Genomic DNA, 27,104 nt, shown 5'->3' on the forward strand with positions numbered 1-27,104 from the left:
AAAGGGATGTTTTCTCCTCCTTGTTCTGCTGCCTCTTTGAGGAGAGCTACAGAGACCTGACAGGAACAGACTTCTGCTCCGTGGCAAAGACTGCTCTCGTGCAGCTCTACGCCTCCTCCCTGAAAACACCATTCATCCCTACTGCTTCTGACTTGTTCATTGTGGTTTTAAACCTCTTAGAACTTGAGCTGTAGGAGAAGTTGGATGGGGCTTGGAGCAACCTTGGAAGGTGTCCCTGATCATGGCACAGAGGATGGAACAAGGTGAGCTTTAGGGTACCTTGTAACCCAAGTCATGCCATGATTCTCTGAGATTCAGTGATTTGTAGCATTATCCCATATGGCAGTGACAAATTAGACTTTTTGGGGGGTGAGCCACAGAGAGAAACAATTTAGATAAACTGCTGTCTGCAGTCCCAGCATCTCTCAAACACCACTGCCTGCAGCCACAGGGCATTTTGGGAGATGTTACAGGAAGGCTGTCCAAAGATTGCTGTCTCTTCTTCTGAGCAGCTCTGGGGTGTGGATCACAGAGGGCCAACCTAAGGCAGGACACACTTGCCCCTTGTGAAGGGCTGAGAAACAGCACAGACATCTGCTTTTGCTTTTCACAGAGCCACAGCACTGGAGCAGCAGAAACCCCCCCAAACCACACCACCCAACTGGGCTGGCAGACAATTCACTCACACAAGGGGTGTCCACTAGCTTCAGATATACAAGAAATTTGTTACAACTGGGAACCTGTCTCACAGTTAAGACTGAGAAGCTTAAAATAAAAAAACTCCCCTTGCAAGCACTAGGCCCAAATCATACTGAACACAGCATTCCCTGCAGCCCCAGGCACAGGGCAAGAGGCACAACTGCACCTCCTTCCCAAAGCCAAGGGGCACCAGATGCCCAGGAAAAGCAGCTTCTCAGCAAGCTCTTGTTAATAAGCTTCAAGTGTAGTGAAATTGCATAAACAAAGCGCAGAGCACCATTACTGCACACCCACTGAAGCATCAACTAATTTACAACCTTTTAATAAAGCAGAGTCACTTCACTCTAATTACATCAACTTTAGTTTTCCTTCTTGCCAAGAGATATCAAACTTTGAATCGCTATTAAAACCCCACACTGTTGTGTTATGACCTGCATTTCCCTTTTCCTGCAAGGAGAACACTGCCCTGACAACCAAACAGACAAGTTTGTCAATAAAGCAAATGGATTTTTCTGAGTCATCCACAGGAGTTCCCTGTTAGGGAAAAACAAATTAGATTTCAGCCTTCATAGGGTGCTATAAAAAGCAATAAAGATAATTATCTTAAATTCCAACTATTTCCAGTGCTGTATCACAGAAAATAGGCAGTTTACATTTTATCTTCCTCCAGAGACAAGTGAATGATCTGTATTTATTTTCAGGCAGATATAAATCTCCCTCATCCCCAGGTGAGGAGCAGTGGGAGTAAGGCTGCTCTTATACCAGAAGGGAGCATCCAGACATCTTCCCCTGCCAGTTCCTGAACAAGGATCTGATGGGCTATTAGGGAAGGGGCTAATTAAGCCCATTGCTCTATTTCAGATGCAAAATCCCCAGAGACTCTGCCCTCTCTTTAGGCACAAGAGCTCCTCATCAGCAGTGAATCCAAATCACCCTCAGTGCCAGCAGTGCACGGGTGGAGCAGCTGCATGGAAGCACCACAGAGGGGGGACAGGGACAGTTTTCAGTGCATGGGGGACACATACTTCCAAAAATGCCACTGCTGAGCTGAAACAAATTGCTTGACTACATCTTTTAGAAGTGAGAGAGGTTCAGCTTAACTGGGAAGAGAAGGAAACTTCTTAATGGAAATGTCAAATATGCAGATGTCTTCATTATGCTCCTCGCCCACTAACTGCCCAGCCTACATATCCAGAGGAACATGGGTTCCCTGTCCTCAAAATTCATGACTTGGTCACCAGAGAAATGCTTTAAATAATCCATGTTCATCTGAAACTACACTACATACTTTAGTTCAGAGGGACACCAGTCTTTGGGTCACTGGCCCAAGAAGGTCACACACACTCCAGTTAAAAGCAAGCTGGTATCTGGTGATGGGCTGAGGAAAGTGCTGCACTTTTTTAACTTGCAAACGCCCAAACTAAGACTAGGACTGAATTTACAAAAGGTTTTGGACCCTACAAGCTCATTAATGAAGGACAAAAACCTTCACAACTGCAATGTTTTGGAGAAAATTTCAGCTTCCCTTTTCCATAAGCACTCAGTGCATCAGGACAGCTCAAATGCACTCCCTGGTTTTGGTCTGTTATTTTAGCTGGTTAGCACTGAGTAGGATGCAGTTCAAAAGCACAGCTCTCACAGTTGCTGGCGGCACAAAATCTGCATCAATTAGATGCAGAAATCATCAAAATAATGGGACTTGCCACGGTGGTGAACACCAGTATTAGCTCCTTGTATTTCAGTCCCAGTAACACACAACCGTGTCCTGAGCTGCAGCCCAAGGCACTCTACCATTTATAGTTCACAGGGAAGCTGAGCAGCTGAGCTCTCTTTCCCAGGCCCAGCCTAAAGCCCAAGCTCAGCCTTGGCTCCCCCCTTGTCCCACGGACCTGGGGACAGAGGGTGACAGCAGCCACTAGATGCCAGCTCTGCACTGAGACTGCTGGCAGTGCACGGCCATGGCCATACCAGGGCTGCCCCTCTGCCTTTACATTTCAGGCAGCTCAGACACAAGTTAAGGGAAATTTTTAGAACTTCCTTCCTGCAGGTGACAGGGTTTCTCCTACCTGAGCATCACCTCTGCTTACAGCCAAGTGTGGGTTATTTCGGGAAGGACACGGCAGGAGTGGCTCCCATCCCACTCCCCTGACAGGGAGGGGCCAGTCCCAGCACGGTGATGCTCCTGCAGCACACACAGCCCAGAGAACCGGCACTGCCCAGCCCTGCGGCAGCAGCGCTGGGGGAACAGAACACACTCTTGTTTAAAGCCTATTTTATATCAACTGATCTCTTTCTGGACCGATATTACCATGATGCAACAAAGCGAATGAGGCTCAGAGAACAAGTCTGGGCTGTTCTCTTGGATTTAGCATTCAGGCCGACTCCTGTGTTATTTTTCCAGCCCTGCTTTAGACTCCTGCTTATGCTGATGCCATCCCAGCCCCATTCCTGGAGCAGAGAGCTGACCTGGCACAGGGCACTGTGCAGAGGGATCTGCTGTACCAAGCCTGATGTCAGACACCCAGTTCTCCTCCATGGAGCTGGAGCTCCCGGGCAAGGCTCCAGGGAATCCCAAACCTTTCTTTCTTTCTTCTGCCAGTTGCTATAAGGACAACCTAAGAAAGCAAGTCATTTTCCCATGGGAATCCACAGGATGTGTGATAGGAAACTCTGTTCTCTTCCAAATTACCCATGTGAGCACAACACACTTCGCATCAGTATCACCCGAAAACTCCACACCCAGCCTGAGCTTATTTAAAGCTTTCACCCAAAAAATGATACTTGATGTGAATAGGAAAAGTAAAACCACCTACAGGAGAATTGGTAATTTTTTCCCAGCACTTGATACTACTTTCTATGAGGCTGTTTCCTTTCCCTCTGGGAATTCATGGCTTGGACACAGGTGTATGTCTTCTCTGCCAAACCTCTGCCCTGCACCTGCCTGAGCAGCAAAAACACAAAGGAGGAGGCAACAGACAAGCAGGTACATGGATCTGGAAGTCACACTGGAAAAGGGAGAAACACAAGGGAGATGTGCATTTCATGCTCTCCCTTTAAAGAGGTTGATCTCTCAGGAAAATTGTTTTAAATAGCTCAAGTGAACAAAGCTCTATAAATATTTACTACTGAAACACAGTGGCCGCTGGGTTTTGTGTGGATCTTTGTTTCAGAGAAAAGGAGACAAGTTTGCAGTTGCAGACTCACCAGGTGACTCTGCCCTAATGCCTGGGTGGGGGCCAGAAGGGCACCTTCCCTTAAAAAGGCAGGTTTGAGGAAAACCTAAGAGCAGCATGTGCCTCTTTCCCCCTTCAGCTTTGCAAGGTGATCCCCACTGTGCACCGGGGGGAGGGTGATTCCAGCTCCTGGGGTCATGCCAGAGCCAACACCACATTTTAGGTTGTTGGTCCAAATCAAGTATCCTCCTCCAGGGATGCTCTAATGATCCAAGGCCCAACCAGCACTGTACCTACACAGACATCACAAAGTTATAACCAGGACTCGCCTCATGACAGGGATGAAGGGCTCATCCCACATTAACCAAGCCAGGAGCAGGTTTTCCTGAGACCTTCCCCAAAAGCTGCCAGCACCACCTCTAGTTTGCATCTGCAGTGTCTCTAAGAACATAATTTATTCACAAATCTGGGGCAGAAGACATTCCAGGTAAAAAATCTCTTTCCAAAGGGAAAAAAATTAAAAAGTAGTAAAAATAAATCAATGTACTCAAGCGAGACATTGATATAGTTTCAAGACAAGCTTGCTTGCCTTCTGAGAAAGGCTCCTTGTCACTTGCAGTCATTTCCAGTTTGCATGAGTCAGATTGGCCAAAGATGCTTTTGCTACCTCATTTCTTACATGAACGTTTCTGCTTGTGGGAGCTTGGAATCCACCTCACTGTTAGTCCACCCACAAAAAAAACAACCAGTGCACATTATTTTACCTTCATTAAAATTCAGTTCCCCCAGCTTATAGACATGTGCTATATAATGCAACCTCAGCTTTTTTCCTCCTTTTAAAAATTAAATTTGGTTTCATTAATTTATAATTCAAAAGAAGATAACCAACCTGCTTGCAAAGTGATACATAAGGTCAACAGGCAAAATTGGAGGTGTACGGTGATGATGAACCAAGGCCAAGCCTTTACTCAATGCATCATATAAACAAGAAATAAGATAAACTAGTTGACTTTTGTTACCTGACTAATGCTGCAATTCAGTGGATTGTTCCTTTATCTACAAACATAATTAAGTCCGAGTGGCTGCATTCTGCACCTCTGACAGCATCTGAGCACTCAGAGAGGGTTGAGGGTGAGCTGTGACTGGTCTGTTGCAGCCATACAGAAATGCTCTGCTTGACTGGGAAATTTCAGACTGGCTCAGAAGCCACCAGAAAGACTCACCGTGTCACTACAGTGCCTCACCCAGCCAGCCTGGTGATGGACTTTGATTTGTGATTGTCATTAGTGAAGCTGAAGCCACCACACCACAAATATCTAACTGAAAATGCTGGATTTTTCCCCAAACACCCCCAGCCTCCTCTGTTTGTTCACACGTCTGTCGAGTGCAGAAGGTCTCTGGAAAGTCTTGGGCTCTTAAAAGGTCACCCTAAAGGTTTGTAGGTTTAGTGCCACACTGACCACTGGCTGCTGGGAAGAAGGGAGAGCACAGGGTTGGAATGAAAACACAGAGAATACACATCAAATATTTAACTTGCTGAGAGTTACGGTGAACTTGAGTAACCAGCTGTGAAGAGCTGTTGTGCTGCGTGGCACCAGAGAGGAGCTTTGGGAGAAAGGGATGCAGAGCTCTGACAGCAAGGAGCTGACAGCTTCAAAGACATGCCATGATTATAAAACAGGCCAATACCGGAGCATATCCAGCCAGGAATTTGTAACCCGTTGTGACAATCCTTCCTTACTACACAGGGAAGGATCAAAGCCACAATCACCCAGTGTGCAGCTGGGCTTAAATGCATGTTCTCACTGTCACAAAGGTAGATAAGCACCTAGGAACGCTTTAGAGTGGGTCAATGGACTGCAAATCCCTTACAGTGTGTTTGCAAAAGGAAAACATTAAGGATGAATTTGTGGTGAAGCCTCTCAGCAAGCAAGGGCTCCAGGAGCTGTGACTAAGCAGATATGGGTAAAATTAGTTTTAAACCTTATCAACAGTTTAGACAACGCTGTGCATGCAAATAACACCACAGCAATTGTGATTTTTTGTGAGAAGATAAACTATGCATGAGAGCCCTGTCCCTTCTGGCCAGGTCCTCTGTGAGGGGTCCAGGCAGGGTGTCCCCTCCTCTGAGCCCTCTGCAGGGCTAGCAGAGCCTGGCTGGGTGTCACTCAGGCTCCTCCTGCCACAGTCCCCTGGCACACCTTTGGGGACACACCAGCATGTTTCCTGTCACATAAACTAGTTGTCATCTTACTGGTGTGTATGCAAGACACGAGCAGCTGAAAGGTCTCTCCCTCCAAAGGGCCTGTGCCAACCTTCCTGCTGGATTAAAAAAGGAAAAAACAATCTGTGCTGCACACAGTGCAGAGACTGCCCCTCTGCCTGTGTTGGAACTGGAGCCCTTCTGTGCTCTGCTAAGTCCAGCCTAAGGCCACTAGTGTTGAAATTCATTTATCCTAAATGCCAGCAATATCCAAGCAATGTTCAAAGGTGAATTGTTTATTCTACCAATTCCCTGGGTGTCACAGATGTTACCAGACCTTTTCAGGATGTTACCAGTCCTTTCCCAAGATAATCCATGCCTTTCCAAGTCATGACTGATGTGGCTGGGGCATAGCAACCCTTGCCCCTGTGTGTGCAGGCACCACCTGGGGCTGCCCAGATCCTCCTGAAAGCTGACACCAGTGTGGGGGCAGCGCAGCCAGTGGCCAGACACACCCACACACCTGCTGAGTATGAAGAAAAGGCAGAAGCAGCAACATGAAGCTAAATCCTATTCTCAACAAGCCCAAGAATAAAGGAGAAAGGAGAAGTGCTGGGAGGTCACAAAACCCAGACCAAAAGCTGAGCACAATAGCTCCAGGTCTGCTGGCAGATCAGCTATGGAATAAAAACGTCGCTCCCAGTCCTCACCATACAAAAACCTCAGCCCAAAACCAAGACAAATCCCCCAGACCACTTTCACAATCAAACCACACTCACACACGGGGCTCACAGCAGGGATCTGGACAGCACTGGCAGAGGAACTTGGAGCAGCCCTGAACTGACACCCTGAGGTGAGGTTATTTCAGGGTGAAGCAGCCCCCCAGTCACAGGATGTTACCCACAGTTTCCAGCAGAGCCTCTCCTGTGGCCAACTTTGGGGGTGAACTGGGAGCATTCCACAAGGTGAGGTCCAGAGCTAGAGCTACTCCAGAGCAGCTCCACAGCACATTCCTGCCACACAGCCAGGGCCATGCAAACTCACCAGCTTCTCCACAGGCTCTCCCTCACTGAGTGGACATCGACCTCCTGGGACTCATTTTCTGGCAGAGCCATACTCCACAAGACAGCAGTGACTACACCCCTAACACCACGTTCACTGCTCCCTCTCACCACACCCCACATCCTGTACCTTTTTGAACTGCTTATGGTGGTGATGGTCATGAAATATCACCTACAGCCACTGAGGCCAGTGACCACGCTGCTCCAAGAGAAGAATACAAAGGCAGGACACATTGTAAATGTGGTTTAAAATGTCTTGTTTTGGGGTTTTGTTGTTCTGAGTTTTTTTACAATCCCTCACCAGCCTGTGAGTAAAAGGGCAGAATTCACCTATCAGAATTGGTTGTTTGTGGACAAAAGCTGCCAGAGAAGACTTGTTGCTTCACCTCTAGTCAAACAAGGCAGACAGGCATGGCAATCACAGGTGGCCAGGAGCTGCTGAAAGTATGTCCAGAGCAAACAGGTTTAACCAAATGTATTAATCCAACACCAAACCCACTCCCAGGCAGAAGGCAGCTGCTGTGGCTGCATGCACCCACAGATACAGGTCTGGGATCCTTTCATTTCATGAGTGCTTTAAAAACAGGCAGAAACATCTGTAAGAAGATACCACAGGTGCATTATCTTTCACCCCAGTTCCTACTATGCACTTAGAGGAGTTGTTACCGTCTCTGCCATCTCTAAGTGATACTAAATTGTTCAGAAAAAAATGTGGTATGAGGGCATCAATGTAACAGATGAAAAAAGAGAATTCAAGATATTCAAATAACAACTGATGAAGTCACCCAACCCTAAAAAGTGGGTACAGCAGCACATTAACAACAGCTATTTAACTAGTCAGCTCAGAGCTGTGAGCCACGGGAAAAATCCCTTCCAAACAACACATGAGCTCATCCCTTTGAGTCATGTGTTCAATTACCTACTCTTTAGAGAGAGAAACAAATTATCATCACCAACAACAGGGGTCATCCCAAACACAGGTGGATTCATCCCAGGTATGTACCTTTCAGTGTCACAGTTTACCTAACAACATCACTACTGTTTTGAGTAGGATGATAGAAGTTCCCCAACAGCCTCACTGCAAAACAGCCCAGCTCCTGCCTGCAGAGCTGGGACTGGAGGTCAGCAAGCATGTGATTTTACCTCCGTGATCCTGTCCTGCACTGTAGCTGAGCTTTGGGAACAGGATCAAGAAGTCTTGGTCACCACTGGGCATGCAGGAGAACAGCACCACTCCTGCCCCCTGCTCCTGGCAGCTCACACACAATCCAGCCTCGCTGCCACTGCCCAGGAGGCAGCAATAGCTCCCCATCATTTCCATGTGCAGCACATCAGCAGGAGCTGCTTTGGGCAGGAGGGGAACCCCATGCAGAGCCCAGGGCTCCACCAGCTCTGCCAGCCCCGGGGAGCTTCTGCGGCGCTTGGCAGTTCTGAGAGAAATCCATCGAGCTGCCAAGCACCTCGTACTGACACACACTAAACAGAGAGAGAACAAATGCCTTTCAATTATCTCTAGTTACCCAGATTTGTAGATTTTCTCCTGAAAAACATACTCCATCTTCCATTCATAGATGCCTCATTTCAGCTGAGAGGGTTTTCCATTTAGCCTGGAAGCCTTCCACAGGAAGTCTGCTCACATCAGGTCCCAGGCATCTTCACCTCCAGCTGAGAGGGTTTGTAGGTGGGGATCTCTGGCAAATAACTGCTTGTCTGCTTCTGTAACCAGCCAAAGGAAAACACTGATTTGGAGACCTTTAAGAAGCCCGGATTTGCAGATTTCACTTGTCCACTGCCTGCTCCAAGCCCAGCAGCATTTCAGCAGCTATATGGTCCTCACACAGAGAAACTCTGTTCTGGGAGCACTTAAGGGGGACAATTGCATCAAAAAATGGCATTTGAAGCCAGGAGCAAATCTGTTCCTAAAGCTCCAACAATTTCAGCAGACACCCGGGAAATCCCAGAAACAGTCCAAAGTCAGTCCAGAATCAGGGATGTGAAGTGGATTTGTGCTTTAGAAGAAAATCAAGAATGATTTTATGCACAGAAGCGACAACAAACAAAAGAGTTTCTTCATGCCTTGCAGTTCAGATCTCCATAAAAACCACACAGCTGCACGCAGAAACAAAGGCAGCCTGTGAGGGAAATCAGAGGGCACCATAACAGTCTGCATTGTTGCTGGATGACCGTACAAACATCAAGATATGCTGGGAGACAAAAAAATCCCCAACACTCAAAAAATCCAAGTATTTGTCCAAAATACTCCAAATATCCTATCCCTCCACAGTTACATTTCTGTAGACACCGTGCAGGGAAATGCTGCTCTGCAGCATCAGAGCCTGCATGGTGCATGCTCAGGGATCCTGCAGAAGCTAGCTCTGACCCTGGGGTCCCCATCCACACCCCAGCTGGAATCTCCAGATTTTGCCAGCAATTAAACAGCATCTCCAGACCAACACTCCACACCCAAAGAGAGCTGCAACTCTTCAGCTGGGGGTAGACAGCTTAAGTAGACCCTTGCAGAGTTCCCGGAACAGCTACAGAGATTCCACTTCCCAGGAACTTCTCTGGCTCCCAAATCTCGTCTCCTTGCACCAACCAAGCCCTATGGCAGGAAAGGGCTGCTCCATGCTGGAAGCACCAGGATGGCTGCTAACACTGGTTTCACCTTTCCATGCTGTTTCCAACGACAACAAATCTCCAGGGACCTGACTTACAGTGCATGGCTGTGAGGGCTCAGTTCTCCCTCCTTGTCCTTCAAGGATGGACTTGCCCTGTTGGCACAGCAAGCACCTCACTACACACCTGTACAAACTCTGCTGCATCACAGCAGCCCTCACCAGCCTGAAACCAGCTTTTCAAAGCCCAAATTGGAGCCTCTCAGGTCCCCTCCTGTCCTACAGGATAAAGATCTCACTCCAGCTACCCTGGCAGTCTCCCTGAAGCACTTTTGCTGCCACTAAGGAAAATCCAGCATTCAACATTTTTAAAATAGAAGAAAGTATTGTATTTCAGTCTTTTAATACAGATGAGCCCAACAAGAACACAAGCGTGTCTCAACCCAAAGAGGTGTTCCACAGAAAACACATTTTCTGGCAGGGTGAACAACACAGGTAAGGCCCTCAGGTAAGAACCAACCTGCAGAGTTTCATCTCCAGCACAGGCCTGCAGTTTCCTGGACAGATTTTACCAAGTTACTCTGGCAGTTTGACAATGCAAGAAAAATAGCAACTCTTGAGATGAAAGGATTTAAAATTAAATAAACGATGGGAAAAAAGGGGGTGAAGGGGTGGGTTGTTGTGTTTCCTTTGTTCATTGTTTGGTTGGGTTTTTTTTCATTTAGTTCTGTCTCCAGTCTTAGCCTCCACTCCAGAACCATGGGCCTGTTACAGGTGCTGTTACAGCTGGTACCAAAGGAAACAAGGCAGGGTAATTTCTGCGTCCAGGACTGAGCAGAGAGCAGGGGCAGTCACCTGCACAGAGGCAAATGGTACAGTAAAACACCGAAATGGGCCCAGGAACTCAGCAGTTGGGCTGGAAACAAGTAAAAATCTCTAAAAAATATATTTTTTTAAACTCTGCATTTTATTTAAAAGGTTAGTCCAAAGATGCTCAGAACCTTTGTTAAACTGCCATTTAAGTACAGCTTTTCAGTGTCCCTTTTCTGCTGTCTCCTCCTTAACCACGGATGGTTTAAGCAGCAAATATTATGTCTGAATTGCACAAGGACTTTTGTCCCAATTCAATGCCCAGTACCACACAGAACATACAGGACATTAATAATTTCAGGTGTTATATTTATAGGAGAACAGGTGTCAAAGTTTTCAAATGATCTAACAATATCTTGAATGGCCTGATGGAAATAAAACAAAGATGAAGTAGAAAAGAGGAAGAAAATCTAAAAAGCTGTGGCTATGTAAAAATACTTTCTGCAAATAGAAGCTCTACAGGAACAAACAATCTCTGAGGAACAAACAATCTCTAGCTATGTTGCAACCTTACTATTTACTACAACTTTTACAGAAGCAAACAGACTCTTTGATGGAGGTTTCTTGCCTTGAGCCATCACCCTCTGCGCCACAGGGTAATTTTCTTTCAGGTGAGTCTCACTTTACAGCAAGGCCTTTAGCAAAACAAAGCTGAAGGTTTTCACATTGGAGCTTCCTTCCTCTTCTAGTGACTGCAATCACACAGGAATTGATATGACATAACACTACTGTAGAGCTTGAGCTGGAGTGCCAGGGGACAGCAAGGGGCAGAGGGAAAGAAAACCAGATTTTAACCAGTGAGGTTATAAAACTACAGCTCAAAGGCTCAGCTTAGAGTGTAGCTATTCTCAAGTGCAATGGAAAGATGCTCTGCTGTTCAAGACAGCGAGCTGCAGAAGAAAACATGCCAGGGAACAGCTGGAAACAAAACCTGAGGAGGAGAAGGAGACTAATTTCCATGGTCTTTCCTATGCAGCTTAAATACTGAACCAACCAAAAACCCCCACACCAGGAGAGGTGTGGACAATGTTGGTGTGGAATTTGGAGAGAGCAAAACCTGCCTGCTTTTTACAAATGAAAAACACAGAGAAACTTTTAATCCCAGTTATTAGAAGAACATTCCACCCATTTCAGCTTTGTACTGTTCAGCTTGCATCACCTTTGTGCACTCAGGGCTCTGGAACACGTTAACAGCCATAAAAGCACAGCTTTTATGGAGGGATTAGAGATGGTGAGAACTCTGCAGTGCAATCCAGAACTTTGCAGAGTCCCCAGCTTTATACAACCCAACAAAAACACAACCCTCCTCAAAAGTTCTGCGCACATAACAAACTATGCTGTTGTGCACCCTAATGCTGACCACAGAGAGACACCAAACCTGCCAGGCACTCGCTTTGGGGGTTGGGTTTTGGCTTGATGGGGATTTTTTTTGTTTGTTGGCTTTGTTTTGGGATTTAAGTTTAAACTGCACCTGGTTAGTCCCACACCAAGCAGAGCTGAAGGTTCAGCACTGTATCTTTGGAACTATTTTTCACACAAAGGTTATGTAGTAAACAATGGAGAAATAAGAGATGCTGGAGCTGTTTCTGAGTTGCCTGCTCTGATGAGATCAGCTTTGCATCTCTGATGACAGGGAAGTGAACATCCCTGAAGGACACTGATGCAAGTGCTGGCAGACAGCAGGAATTGCTGCAACAACCACTCTGCACTCTGCAAGCCATCCAAAGAGGTTTCCAGCAGCACGACCAGCACAGTCCAGCTCAAACATTTCCTGCATATCAGTTGTGCAGCCTCTACAGGAACGTGATGGCTGGGCTGCAGCTGGAACACTTTGCCTCAATCCTCCTTGCATCAGAGTGCTAAAGCCTCAAACTGAAACATTATTCCAAATATTATTCCAAAGAATACAGTCCTGCCAGAAAAGAAAGAGCAGTTTCCAGTGGTGTGCAGCAGCTGAAGCAGTGGGCCAGCCCAACCAGCTCGTGTCTACCATCGACAGGGACAGCGCTGCTCTGGCACAGCAGGACATGCTGGGTGGGACTGGGCCAGGTGAGGAGGAGGAGGCAGCAAAGCAGCACCAGAACCAAGGCTTCCCTCCCTGCTGATGCCAGAGAGAGCCCTGACAGTGCAGCAGCACCAGGATGAGCACTCAGCTGCCATCTGAAACCTGGGCTCAACACCTGAAGCTCTCATGTCTGTGCCCAGAAGGTGCCATTACATCAGTGCCAGCCCTGTCTGAGGTTTTACTGCACACGGGGTCACCCAACAATTCTTGTCTGCACAGGAGGGTGAGGATGTATCAAGAGAGGTCCTGTGCTTACACGAGTTCAAGTTCAGAGCAGAGCTACTCAGCTACACACTTTTTAAAGCTGTGAAAAGTGAACCGGTGCAGCAGGACCTCCAGCCAAACACAGCAGCACCACAGAGGCTGTGGATCAGATCATGGTCAGTCTTGGAAACTCAGCAGGCAAAGGAGTAGAAGCATTGGGAAACATCCCTTCACATGCCCTCCATGGCAGCAAAGAGGATGACACAAAGTGTCTCTTCACTCCCTGCCTGCACAGGCTGCAGTGGGACCGGTTATCTCCTGGTAGGGAGTTTCTGGTTGCACACTGGTGCCTGAGGGGTCACAGGACATACTGAGAGAGGAACGGCTGTAAAGGCAGACTTTGAAGAGACATCTTAGGGATCTCCAGATTCAGACAGCTGCACAGAAACAACCAGAGGGAAAAGGCATCCAAAGCTGTGGATCACTCAAATAAGCAATCTGGAAATTAGCAGTCCCCAGGCAAACAGTGGCAGCTGGCGGGGACTGACCACCTCTGAGGGCTGGGCAGTGTCTTCAGCTGCCTCTCCTGTTCCTCCTGGCCAGGGAAAGGCCAGGAAGTTGCACTGCTCCTGCCCTTACTCCTGCCATGGAGCCCCATGGTGGGCTTGCTACTGCTGCCCAGGAGCTGAATTCTTGCACTTCTGCTATAGGGGAAGAGCTCTTGGGAAAGATCCAGCTTTCACCTGAACCATAAAACCTGTCAGCAGCTTTTGCATTGAGCACTTCAGGTGCCTTTTCCCTGACACTGCCTTGGGTTTGGATAGCAGTGAGATACAGAGCACCTAAGGATGGTGCTTGAATAAAGGTACTAAAATCCAGCCAAGGGACAGGGTTGAAAGCTGGGGCTCAGTGCATTAGGGCTGGTGTCAGCACCAACTCTGTGCAGGGCAGGGCTCTCATTTCAGCTTTTGTGTGCTCACTGCAAGATCAGAGTGAGGACATTGGCTGCATCCTCATCACTTTCTTAATACAAGCTGAGGACAGGGAAAATAAAAATAAAAATCCACCCCCTTTCCAGTCAAAGCCATCTGCTCCAAAACACGCTCTACTCTCTCCCTAACACACATTTCTGCTTTCCTGTGGGAACAGCAGCAGGTGAGGGGGAAGGCAGCCGCAGAAAAAGCCCTCTATCATGTGAGGAGGGAACACATCACCCTCACGTCTGCGTGGTGAGCCCAGCCCTGGCCCTGTTCCTGGGGCACCAGCACTGTCTCATACGGCAGCACGAGCCCTTGTGCCTGCTGAGCGCTGCCCTGACTCAGCCAGGGCTCAGCTCAGGGCTGGCTGATCCAGCAAGCCAACAAACCAGCTGGGTGAGATCATTTCAGCACAAGAATAACCAGCTATTCCAGAGTGGATGTGTGACACAGTGGTGACAAAGCCACGGGTCCCTCAGGTGAGGGGCAGCCTTGTGCCCCTAGTGCACGGCATGCACACCACCTCTACTTCCACATGCAGCTCCACCACATCTCGTGTCCCAAACCATCCTGTGAGCACAGACATTTCTGTCTTGCTTCAGTAGCTGGGGATGGATAAGGACAGACCCCAAGTGAGTTGTTTAAAGACTGAACAGACTCATATCCACAAGTAAAGCACAATTTCACTTGAGTCTGGTGTAACTCCGTGGCTCATGGCACAGGGGCCAGAGCAGCCCCTTCCTGCACGTGGGGAGAAGGAGAAAAGTCTGCCAGCAAAGGCAGCAAGGAATTCAGGCAGTGCTGACAGAGGGCATTCAGGGAAAATGGAAGATTTTTGGTTCCCAGGTGAGATCCTCCAGCTGTCCAGAGAAGCAGAGAGGCTCTAAGAGCATCCTATCGCCACAACTACAGATATGGGAAAGGGAGTGTGAAAGCTGGGAAGGACAACACTGGAAGCTCAAAAAGCATCAATGTTCTCCCTGTCAAAACAAGAGTAGGAAGGCTTAATTCAGGGTGTTCTGTGGATGGCCAAGAAAAAGCAAAAGCTAAGTCCAAACCAGTTATAATATCCAGCCACAGGACAAAAATAACACTCCCTGTTCTTCACAGGGAATGTGCTTGGCTGATGCTCCCGGAGACTGATACACTCCATAGCTCAAGCATAAATCTAGTAAGGAACACACAAGTGACAACTGGACCTCAAATTCCTCCTCAAAATGCCTCTTTTATGTCACTAAAAGTTCCATACTCAGTGCCCTCTCAGCTTGGTGCAGCAATGGTCAGGACATGGCTCACATGTCCTCCTGCACAAGGAGTAACAACCACCTCTGCTCCCACAGAGCAGGTTTATTTTGTCAGCGATTTAAAAACTGCAGGGGCTAATTTAAGATGTGCCCAATTTAAGGACGAGGTGCCAAGCTCCAAGGCTGTGCTGAGAAGTGACACTTGTGTTCAGGGATCCTGAAAAAGGATGGACAGAAGCACCTATGGTGCTGTATGACAGACACAGCACCCGCTGCATCCAAAACTCTCAGATACTGGACATGGGCAGGCAGAAGCTGCTTACAGCACCTAACAGCCAACAGGAAAAAGGCTTTTCATCTCTCAGTTGTGTGCTGATCCAACACTCAGATGCCCACAGAGTAGAGAGGAATCCCTCAATCCTGTTCCTAATAGGCTGGGTAAGAGCAGCTAAAATACAGAGCTACATTTACATAGCTTCACTTCCAAGGGTGTGCCCTTTCCCAAGCTGGAAAGATGATCCATTCCACGCTGCATCACAAAACCTGGCTGCTTACAACTGTTTCCACACAACAGAGCAAAAGCAGCAGACCCCAATCAAACAGAAAAGGCAAATGTTCTCTCCCCTCCCTGCCAAGGTCAGGGACCTGAGCTCCACACGAGATGTCCCCACCACAAGAGCAGCCCCAAGCACGTACCAGCACGGGCAAGTTGTGCTTTCTGCACTGACTGAAAAATAGTGATAGATGACACAATACTCATTTTAAAATTGGGATGTGGGATCTGGAAGGGGATGAGGATGAGGACAACGTGCTTACAAGTAATTTACAAACAGAACCTCCACATAACATTCTGGCATTGCTGTTTTGGGATGGCATTAAGTACATGTCAAAGAGGATGCCAAGCTCAAGCTGTTCCCAAAATCCAAGAGCCTTTTCTCAGGGGATGGTATCTGTCAGGGCAGGGGAGCAGCATGCCCTGTCAGCACGTCACAGCTGTGCCAGAGACACAAGGAGTTCCACTGCCAAGGCTGTCAGCAGCATCAGCAGGATCAAATTCACTTGGATACCAAAGCCACTCCAGCTGATTATCCTAAAGGTGTGTCGCTTCCCAGAATCAACAGAAGCAGAGACTATCGGAGCATATATTACTGTGAAACAACAGAATGTGACCTAATTCTCTAATTAGGAATGGGCTCAATTGCCCACAAAGGACAAGGGAAGGTTCTGAAATTATTCACTGAGATTTCTTTTTCCAACAAAAAGGTGCTGATATTTAGTTGCTACAAAACAGTGAGTTCTGAGACAAAAGGTCTAAAGCCGTGACCAAAATTCCTTCTCTTTAGGTTTCATGCCTATACCAAAGACCCCACTTAACTCACTCCTTATTCCTACCCTGTCTGCTTCAAACCCACTTCAACCAGGAGACAATTCCAACTGTAACACTTCACTTAAAACAGCCACCCCGTTACACTCTGCATTGTAAACACCAACCCCACAGAGCAGTTCCACAACTCCCAGGCGAGGTAGGTTCTCCAGAAACACAAACTCTCTTCAGGGAAGCTCTAAAGAGCACCTCCTCGAAGGCAAACCACACCAGCCCAGCCAGACACCCGAGGAGATGAACGATACCAAAGCCTTCTCCTTCCTGAAGCGCTGCTCCCATTTCACAGGCAGCTCCACTTCTGAGTCACCACCTCCCCGTAAATCTCCGTGGAGCAAGTGTGCACTTGCATCAGCTCCTAGGGAGCTGGTGGTAGCTACAAGGACAGAGTGTGGCTGGAACCACACCGCTTTGAAAGCTCCGAATTTGGCCAGTGCAGAGCACCCAGGAGCTCCCGATTCCCTCGGGTTCCTGATACAGGCAAAACTTGGCACCACCTGCTCCTGCCCTGGGCTGCAGTGATGATGCAGGGTCTGAGCCCTTGGGGATGTTATTATGCATGGAGGTGGAAGGATGACAGATTGAAACCCACAGCAGGACCCGCACCCCACCAGGCCATGCTACACTATAACTGCACGAAAAGCACAGCGCTACTCCTTGGCTCTTAATTATGGTCTTGTGATACCGTAGTTACAATGGTCTGTCGTGGGCTCCATTAGGAGCCTCGACGCTGGCAGGAGGTGGATCAACCAACCCGATCGCTCCCGGTACAGCCACCGAGCCAGAGAGGCTCCGGGCTGGGGATCAGGCTCCAGTTCTTTTGTTACAGCCCTTGCTTCCTCTGGGAACGGCTCGGTCCTTGTGGCAGCCGGGGACGGGCAGGACAGCCCTGCCCTGCGAGCGGGACCGCTTGGGAAGGGTCCCCCTGCGCATCCAGGGATTAGATCAGACACCAGACCCTCTGCCCACATTCTCCTTCAGATTTGGGGCATTTCAAGGAACTGAGGAGGCCTCTGAGCTGACTGCCACGCGCTGCGCTCCCAGTTAATGAAAAAAAAAAACAAAGGAAAAAGCAAAACAACCCCTCCCTGCCCGCCAGCTCGGCGCTGGGGTACGGCCATCGGGGATCCCCGCGGGATGCGGGTGTCAGCCATGGCGGGGAGAGGTGACAGTGACAGGGGCGTGACAGTGATGGGGGTCCTGCGGCCCGGCTCCCCCCAGTCCCCCTTACCGTTGCTGTAGGCGTAGGGGGACTCGGAGGCGCCGTCCTGCAGGCTCTCCAGGATCTCCCCCTTCCCCACGTCGCTGTCGCCCACCAGCAGGAACTTGAGCAGGTAATCGTAGCTCTTCACCGGGCTGCCCTGGGTGCCCATCCTGCCTCTCATCGGCGGGGCGGCCCGGCCCGCATCCTCCGCCCGCCAGCCTCGGGCTGCGGCCTCTGCCCCGCCGCCGCTCACCGCCGGCCGCGCATCTTCCGCCGGGGCCGCGCTGGGACCTGCGGCGGAGGAGAAGGAGGAGGAGGAGGAGGAGAAGGCGGAGGAAAGGCCCGGCCCGGCCCCGCAGCGCCCCCGCCGCTGACACGGCCCCGCTCCGCCCTCCCACTCGCACAAAGCGCCGCCGCCCCACCGGGCGCCGAGCCCGCCCCGCCCCGCCGGGCCCAGGCACCGCGCCGGGTCAGCCCCAGCTCCGCTCCCGCCACCCACCTCAGCCGGGCCGGACCGCCCCCGCCTCGCGGACCCGCCGTGTCCGCCCGAGCTCAGGCGGCGCCTCGGCCACGTTCTCGCCGCTTCCATAGGCTGAGGCGTGCGTCAATCATAGCTGGCCCTGCCTCCTCCACAACTCTGCCGCTTCTATAGGCTCACTCACAAGTCAATCTGAGGCGCCCCGCCCCAGCGCTCCCCTCAGAGCTCAGGGGGCAGGGCCAGCGGCCGGCCGAGGGATCGCGGACTACAGCTCCCGGCGTGCCTTGCGGGAAGCGGGGCATGATGGGATACAGAGTCGGGCGGGGGAGCACCTGACGGGGGGAGAGGCCCTCGGGATCGGGGACCCGGGATCGGGGACCGGGATTGGGGAACATCCGTGTGTGCGGGGCACCCAGGTGTCATCCAGGAGGGGGGAGCATCCAGATGTGAGCTGAGCAGCCGGACGGTAGGGGCACTTAGATGGAAAGCATCCAGATGTGTGGGGCATGCAAGAAGACGCGCCATCCAGGATTTGGGGTATCCAGGCGGGAGAGGTGTACAGGCGGGTGGGTACGAGGGAGGGAGGGCATACAGGTGTCCTCCTCCAGATACGGGGTGGGCGTCCAGCAAGAGGGGCACCCACAATTTGGGGGTATCCAGATGGATGAGCATCCATTTATTGGCGGGCAGCGGGTTCTTGGGCTGGGAGGTGTGTGCGCCCCATGGTTTGTGGGGCACGGGGCAGCCATAGTGACACCCAGCATGTCCCCAGGGAATGGGATGGGGCTGTGGGTGCCAGGCTGAGCCTGTACCCAGGACTCCAGAGGAATCCCTTGGCAATGGCCTGACATGGCTGAGGAGCCACTCCCAACCCAATCCCAGGGCATTCCCAATGGGAAGATGTGGAGGATCCTCTCTCTGCCATCATTGCTGACAAAACCCTGTGCTGAACAAAGCATCGTGCTAATCTTTCCTGAACTGGGCATTTCACCATGAATGTTCCCAGCCTGGCTGCTTCCCATTTCAGTGATCCATGTTCCCCAGCCCAGTGAGCACCACAGGTGCCCCTCAGCGTGCAAGGATCCTGCGGCTCCCCAACTCCTCGGGGAGCTCCTGGTGGCTGCTCATGCCAGAGAGCCCTGGGGAGGACTAAAGAGCATGGCAGGGTCACTCATGGATGGAGAGGGAGAGGGGATGGATTGAGGGGCGATGTTTTTATAGAATCACAGAATGGTTTGTGTTGAAGGGGACCTCACAGACCACCCAGTTCCAACTTCTACCATTTCCAGGAATACCTTCCACTATCCCATGTTTCTTCAAACCTTGTCCAGCCTGGCCCTGGACACTTCCAGGGATCCAGGGACAGCCACAGCTGCTCTGGGCACCCTGTGCCAGGGCCTGCCCACCCTCCCAGGAAACAATTCCTTCCCAATATCCCATCCATCCCTGCCCTCTGGCAGTGGAAGCCATTCCCTGTGTCCTGTCCCTCCATCCCTTGTCCCCAGTCCCTCTGCAGCTCTCCAGGAGCCCCTTTAGGCCCTGGAAGGGCTCTGAGGTGTCCCTGGAGCCTTCTCCTCTCCAGGTGAGCACCCCCAGCTCTCCCAGCCTGGCTCCAGAGCAGAGGGGCTCCAGCCCTGGGGGAATCTCCGTGGGTTCCCCTGGACTTGCTCCAGAGTTGTTCCCTCCACATTCACAGGGAGGGGGGTCCTATCCCCTCCTCAGTGGTCTCAGTCTGGCTCACTCTCCTCTCCCACAGCCTGAGGATTTGAGCTCCTGAGCTGCCCTGGAGCCACAAGTTTTGAATCCCTTTGTGGGAGGCTGTTCTGGTGAGAGGTTTGTGTCCTGTGGGCCAAGGGGATCCTCACCCTCAGCTGCTCTGTTTGGTTTCTCCACTGGCAGGGGCCAAACACAGCCCCTCTGTGCCCTCTCCCAGCTCCCACAGCTGCTGCCAAAGGACAGGGAGAGCCTTGGCAAAGGAAAATGAAATAGCAGCTAAAGCAAACCCAAAGAGCAGATGTCCTCCTGCAGCCACTGCCATTCCTGGCCACTGCATTCCCAGGGTAAAGGGGCTTGGAGGGTAAAGCCTGTGCAGAAACAGCCACACCAGGGCACAGCCTGGTGAGTGGAGCAGGGGAAAGGGGAGACCTGTGGATGTTTGTTTTCCCCAGGAGAAGAGAAAAGCCTCATTTCTGTCCAACAGTCCATTGGATCCAAAGCAATAGAAGTGGACAGGAGGAGGATGGGCAGGAATCTCCTCTATTTTGCTTCTCTTTTCTCAGCTTGTGGATTTCAATCCTGCTGCTGCACAGGGCCAGCCAAAGCCCTGTTTATGGCTCACTCATTCAAGGGATTTCTCTTGTCTTTGGTGGGATGGTGGAAACCAAACAGAGCCCAGATGGGTGAGAATTGTGGCAAGAGGTGAGAGGCAGAGGGGCAATCCTGGCAGAGGGGTGACCTTGGCAGGGGCTTGCTGCAATGTGGGGACTTCGTCACAGCCGTGACAGCTGGGAGAGGGAAAAGGAGAAAGGAAAGGAATTCAAGGGAAAAACTGCTCTGGTGTGAGGAGGGAAGGAGTGGCCAGAAGGACCTGTCATTCCTAGGCCCAGCTTGGGAATCCCAGCAGGCTCCTGCTCGGATTGCTGTGCTGCAGAGGATTGTCCCCCATCCTGCCCCCTCACACTGAACACACCACATGGGCAGGTTCACAGGAAACCAAGGAACCCTCTCTGAATCACAGGAACACCCAGAGCTGGAGGAGCATCACCTCAACCATCTCCCAGGCCTGAGGTGGCATTCATTGGATCCTTCTTGCACAAGCTCTGCGGTTTAGCCTTGGCAGAGCAATTATAGCTAGACAAGTGCTGAAATACCCCTGTGTGTGAGAGCAGAGGCTGAGGAACTGCCCAGCCAGGCCCTGGGATGGGGATGAACAGCCTGCCTGGATCAGCTGAGCCTCCAGCAGCTGCCCTGCCCCGTCCTTGTGCTGCTGACAGCCACACCATGCTCAGCAGCAAGTCAAACTAGAGGGAAGGGCTGGATTTTCCTTCCAACATCTTTATTCTCATGTAATCAAAATCCATTTAAGATCTGATTAAAAGATTGAATTAACCAATAAAACCTATCAGTGGAACAAAGCTCTCCATCCCTAAACTCACACACAAGCACTGGTATGTGCAGCATCCCTCATCCCTGCTGCAAATGGCACTGCTGGCAATGTCACTGTCCTGCTGGCAATGTCACTGACCTGCTGGCAATGTCACTGACCTGCCCAGCACTCCTGCCTGCAGAACTGGAGTTGTGATGAGCCTGAAGCCAGTGTGGTTCCTGAGCTTGTTCCTGGACTGGTTCAAGGGACTGGTCTGTGTTTCACATCACCAGGCTGCATTTCACATCAGGGCTGCAGTGGGAAGGAAGTCACCTTCAGCTGGGGTTAGTGGTGACATTTGAAACAAACACTGTGTCACTGCTGCGGGAGCACTTTGCTCCTGCTAAACGCCTGGTGGTTCACGTGAGGGAAGGAGAAATGCACAGTGGGTTTTAACTTCCTTGCCAAACCTCACTCACAAACACTCACACACTTTTAATGAAACTCTCAATGAGTCAGTGCTCTTTTATAATACTTTACTTAAACACTGAGGAGGATTGATTACAAGAGCTGTGAAGTTCTCACGAACTTCCCCAGTGCCAGATGTTAAAAAACACAGTGGATGGGAGAGGAGCTGCAGCCTATCCCTGCCCCAAGCTGGGCCTGGGTTCTGCAGCTTCCCCCAAACACCTCCACTGCTCCCAGCCCCAGCACCTGCCTGGGAACACAGGGGGCTGTTCTGTCACCTGCAGCACTCATCAGTGCAGGAGCACTGCTCAGATTTAGCTTGCTGAAATGGTAAATGGAGAGTCTGAGCACTCCTGGTTTGAGGCCCAGGCGTGGTTAAGGACTGGAGCCAAAGGCGACAGACTCTTCCATCAACTCCTAATGCAAAATGGTGAGCCAGAGGCAAAGGTGGTGGGCACTCTGTTCTCATGCAGGAAGGCAGATCAGCTGCCCACGTGGGGCTTGGATTGCTCTGAACGTGTTTATCCTGCACCCAAAGCTCCTGATCCTGCTGGGAAGCCCTGTGGCCTCCTGTCATGTGGAGGATCAGCTGAGATCCAGACCCATCCCCTGTGTGTGCACAGCACACTCACTCTTGGAGGTGACCACACTCAGGCTGTTCTCTGACACTGCAGACCTGGACACTGCCCAAGCCCCCCGAGCTCCTACTGTGAGCTCAGCACAGGCAGAAGTGTGGATTGAGAGAAAGTGCTCTCTGCTCTGGAAAAGGACCAAGGAGCAGGTCAGGGATCTGAGTCAATGCACAGGCATCCCCCTAACCAAGGCTTTAGCCCCCAAAAGGCAAAGGGGCTACTGAGCAGTCCCTGAAGAGGGGGAACAGGAGCAGAGATGACACAGAACTGAAATAATGTTCACATTCACTGAGCCAACCTGAGTTACAGTGTTGCTAAGCTCTGCACAACATAAGGACAAGGGACATGAACTGAAACACATCAAACCCTGCCTGAGAGCAGGGAACATCTTTTCACTCTGGGGTGACCAAGGACTGGCACAGGTTGGCCAGGGAGGTGTTGGGAGTTGCCATCCTTGGAGATATCCCAAAGCCATCTGGACACAGTCCTGGGCAACCAGCCTTGGTGGCCCTGTGTGAGCTGGGGCTGGACCAGACGATCACAACTTCCACCAGTTTCCTGTGGTGGTGTAACCAGCAGGTCTAAGCATAAAGGGTAAACCACTGAGGGTGAGAGTTAAGCAAAAAGATGGTGTTGGAGCAGCAGGAAGAAGCAGCACAGGGCAGAAGGAAAGCAGCTCATTCTCTGCAGGGTGAAATGCAGCTTTTCCTGCCTTACACTACTGAAAATCAACATATGAGTTATACATTTGTGCAAGAGTCTTTGTGTGGGCCTGAATAGGGCACAGTCCAGCTGCAGCATCAGGGAAAACTCCCAAACCCATAACCAGAGCCTTCAGTGCAGTGTAATTACTGAGGTTTCCTTTCAGCATTGTCACATGCTGTCCTGGTTAGAGGAAGAAAGTATTTCTCCAAGGCAGAATTTCTCTCTAGGATAGAGTTTTTCATGCAGCAGCTCACATTTTCCTTCACAAACCCCTTGCCTAAGTAAAGAATAAAGCACTGGGAACCAAAAGGTGGGATAAATAATAATAAGGAAATGCAGTATTAAAGAAGGTCTTTAAGATTAGAGTCTGACTGATGGCTGGCAAAGCCTGCTTGCTGCCTGCTATAAAGGGTGTGTGGTAGGAATGGGAGATCTGGAATTTTTAACTACTTCTCATCCAAGGGCTGCTCTGGATAATATGGATCTGAGGATAAATCAGAGACAGAGCCTTACCAGCAGCCTCTTCCCTGAGGAAATGCCAGCGCTGGGCCAGTCTGTGCTGCCATGGAAGATGAGGCTGATCCTAACTTCTAATTAGAGAGATGACATAAGGTCAAGTGTTCTTGAGCAGGATGTCTGCTACGTTGTTGTAATGTCTCTGCACAGAGTAGGAAAAGGGTGGGGGAAGCCTCTTTCACAGCAGAGACTGGAAAGGAAGAGGAGAGACGTGGCAAACATCCAGCAGAAGCAACTCAGATGCTCAGATACCATCACAGGCAAGGAGAACACCCAGTGTGAGGAGCAGAGAGGCAGCTCAGGCACCAGCTCTGTGTGACACAGGAGAACTGCACCCACAAGGAGCTGCCACTGCCCAGCTGGGCTGCTCAAGGTTCTCTGTTGCAGAAGACTCAGGATCTCAGGTTTGAGGAGGAACTTTTCCTCAGTTTGGTATTTCCCCAGCCCAAAGTCAGTATCAGCCTTTAGTAAACAAACCCAGCACTGGAACATCTGATACATCTGGCAGGTTCCCAATAGGAAGGTCACAGCTGCTGATTTTCATGGCTGTGTGCTGTCTCTAGGGCTTTCATGGCATTTGATCCCAAAGGACCAGGATTAGGATGATCATGAACTGTCTGGTCTCACAGAAAGATTTTAAAAGGCAGGATATTAGAAACATTATTTTCACGAGACCAAAAATAACAAAGTTTCTCACAGCAGTCAGCAAACTGAAGTGTGCAGGTGTGGGAGGAACCAGGGGATATCATTTAGGAGCTCCAGGGGAAAGATGAGAGGGAGGTAAGGTGTAAACCTGCTCTGCTCAGTGCCAGGTGAGGATGGGGCTCATGACTCTGACTTCAGCTGAAATGAAAATGTTATTTAGACCATTCATCCACTAAATGCATCACAGCCTGCAGTTATTCCCACCTGGAGTGCAGAGAATTACTCAGGCAATGATAATTCCAAGACAAGAAGATACTGCACAGGAGTTTTAAGCACAGATCATCAAAGAACAAACTCTCGAGTTTCTGCAGGCAGGGATGTCCCAGCCAGAGCTGCAGTGGCAGCTGGTGAGGGGGGTTTGCCACACTGCCTTTCCCCAGTGATGTGCCCTGGCTCAAGGTGACTGGACATCACGTAGTGCCTGTGTACTCACATGTCCCTAAGAAACCTCAAAGGCCTTGAAGCTTTGCCTGCTAAGGAATGTCTGGACAATGCACCTGCCTGCAGTGCTTCCTTTTCTCTTGCTCAGGCTATGCCTGTAGAGGCAGTGACTGCTCCATGAGGGGCTTTTAGCAGCTCCAGACAACCCAAATGTATCTGGCCAGGGATGTCTTAAAGCAGGAGGGCACAACTCTTCTCTTCTGTGGCAGCTGCCAGCACATGGATGAGACACAGGGCTGGGGTAGGGAGTGCTGCCTGAAGGCTCCTAAAGCCCCAGAGCACCTTGCCCTGCCAACATCCACTGGAATACAGAGGCAGCCATCCAGAGAAGGGCTGGGCACTGCAGCCACAGCACCTTCTCCTCTTCCTCCTCCATCCTTGGTTCCTTGGCCAGTCAGAGGAAAAGGGGCAGGATCCAGCACAGTCCTCCCCTGCCAGTGCAAAAAGCAGGGTACAGTGATACTGATTCCTTGTTTGAGCTGGGGCAGAGGAACAAGCAGAGCTGGAGAAAGTGTATTTTGGGTAAGGACTGTATTTAAATTTGACACAACCACAGCATGCCCAGTGGGACATCACCCTCCAGTGCACAGGCACCCTTTCCAAGAGAGAGAATAGGAGACACATCAAAATGAGACCAGGGCATGGAAAGCCAAGCACTGATGCACTTTGGAAATGTATCCAAAGCAAAAAACTGCCCTAAGAGAAATCACAGAATCATGATACAACAGTCTGTCCTTCTGGGTCTTCAGCCTAGCTCTTTCAACACCTTCTCTGGTGCTGCAGTGAGGGTGAGTGCAAACCCTCCTCAAAAGAAATTAATAAATATCCCATGAACTCAGACACCCAGCTGTTCAGTTTTCAGTGTAGGACTCCATGAGCTGTTTCTCCACATGGTTTTTGGCTTGAAGGCTGAAGCATAAAAGGTCCAAAACATGCTCTGCCTGAAGGCACCACAGCATTGTGGCTGCAAACCACTTTGAGGCTGCTTTGCTATGGCCCTGTGATCTGACGTGGAGGGAAAAATTCATCACCAAATCATTTGGGAGCTGCTTCCTCCATGACACTGAGCACTGGTTTCATGAGGCACTGACGGATTTCACCTTTTGCTTCCAAAAAAAATCATTAGCATAATATACAAACACAGTGTAGGGGAAGAGAAAGTTGAAAAATAATGTTTAAAAATAATTGCCTTTAAAAAATCAGCCCTTTCTATGTTACCAAAATCTATTTAAAGGATGGAGCAGTTGCTGGCTCTGAGCAGCCTTTGGTCCCAAAGCATTAGGAGTCAGTATGTTTTTTCAGGTCAAGTTTCTAAGTTCCTCCACTGTCTTTAGTTCTGCTTGTCTCCTTTGTGTTTCCAAGGGTAGATGAGCTCTCCAAGGAAGAGTTTCTTGCAGAGAGATGCCCAGGAGTCCCTGGGATAGCAGCTGTAGGTGGGCAGTCTGTACGTCTGGATCACACCTCCGTAGGAGAGCGGGTTGATCTGTGTGGAGAAAGAGGGACAGTAATGAGGGAAGCATCAGTCCTGCTCCTCACACAGCATCAGAATCCCTCCCTGGCTTGCTAAGGCTGTTTATCCTTCTCCAACATCCCCCAACATTAACAAATTGAGCTTGGCAAGGAGTACTACTAGAATCATTCCCAAGCAGAGGGGCAGACAAGCAGCAGCAGCACGAGGGCTGGGGGAATGAGAGGGGTGTGTTACACACCAGAGTGGAGGGGGACAGTGGCTGGAGAGACAGCAGACAGCAACAGAATCACAGAGTCATGGAATTTTTTAATTTGGAAAAGACCTTTAAGATCACTGAGTCCTTAACCCAGCACCACCAAAGTCACCACCAACCTGTGCCCCCAAATGCCACATCCACACTGCTTTTGAACATCTCCATGGATGGTGACTCCAGCACTGCCCTAGGCAGCTGTGCCAGCATCTCACCACCCTTCCAGTGAAGAAATGTTTCCTAATATCTAATTTAAACCTACACCTAGTACTGCACTGGGGATGCACTAGGACTCCAGGAACTCCACTGGAGTAGACCAGTTTAGCTGTACCTCAGCCCACAGCTGTGTGTCAAGTTAAACCTGGCATCACCTGAAACCACCCAGTGGAACCGAGTCCCAGCACGATGGGATCACACCACAGAGCTCCTCATTACCATTTTCAATTAAGTCTCCTTGACTGAGTTAATATTTTTTAATTTGACTTCAATCACTGCTCCAAGTCTGTGCCTACAAAAGTTCTGACCATGGTCCCCAGTTGCTGCATTGACCTTTTGAAGACAGGGATGTGAACAAACTCATTAACTGTACAAGGGGTGACAGAAGGATGTCAGACCTTGGAAATGCTCATCCCAGTGAAGCATTCAGGGTAGGGAGAC

At 50.2% G+C, this 27,104-nt stretch overlaps 2 protein-coding genes across 4 annotated transcripts in view; both read right to left on the bottom strand.

Moving 5' to 3' along the window:
• RAB40C (RAB40C, member RAS oncogene family) overlaps nucleotides 1-18,061 on the bottom strand; it is a 36,294-nt gene extending 18,233 nt beyond the window's left edge. Inside the window, exon 1 of the mRNA XM_005522787.3 lies at nucleotides 17,724-18,061. Coding sequence (XP_005522844.1) covers nucleotides 17,724-17,877 — 154 coding nt within the window. The 5' untranslated portion in view covers nucleotides 17,878-18,061. The remainder of the gene's footprint in view (nucleotides 1-17,723) is intronic.
• Nucleotides 18,062-21,781: 3,720 nt separating this feature from the next.
• The window catches only part of PIGQ (phosphatidylinositol glycan anchor biosynthesis class Q), a 37,753-nt gene continuing 32,430 nt past the window's right edge, over nucleotides 21,782-27,104 (bottom strand). For all 3 annotated transcript variants that reach the window (XM_088064096.1, XM_088064097.1, XM_088064095.1), the window contains one exon: nucleotides 21,782-26,209. In XM_088064096.1, the coding sequence (XP_087920222.1) occupies nucleotides 26,057-26,209 (153 nt within the window). In that variant the 3' untranslated portion in view covers nucleotides 21,782-26,056. The remainder of the gene's footprint in view (nucleotides 26,210-27,104) is intronic.

Source organism: Pseudopodoces humilis, chromosome 18 (assembly GCF_049639895.1).
Source record: "Pseudopodoces humilis isolate 2021_Gansu_Grassland_sample_001 chromosome 18, ASM4963989v1, whole genome shotgun sequence".
NCBI lineage: Eukaryota > Metazoa > Chordata > Aves > Passeriformes > Paridae > Pseudopodoces > Pseudopodoces humilis.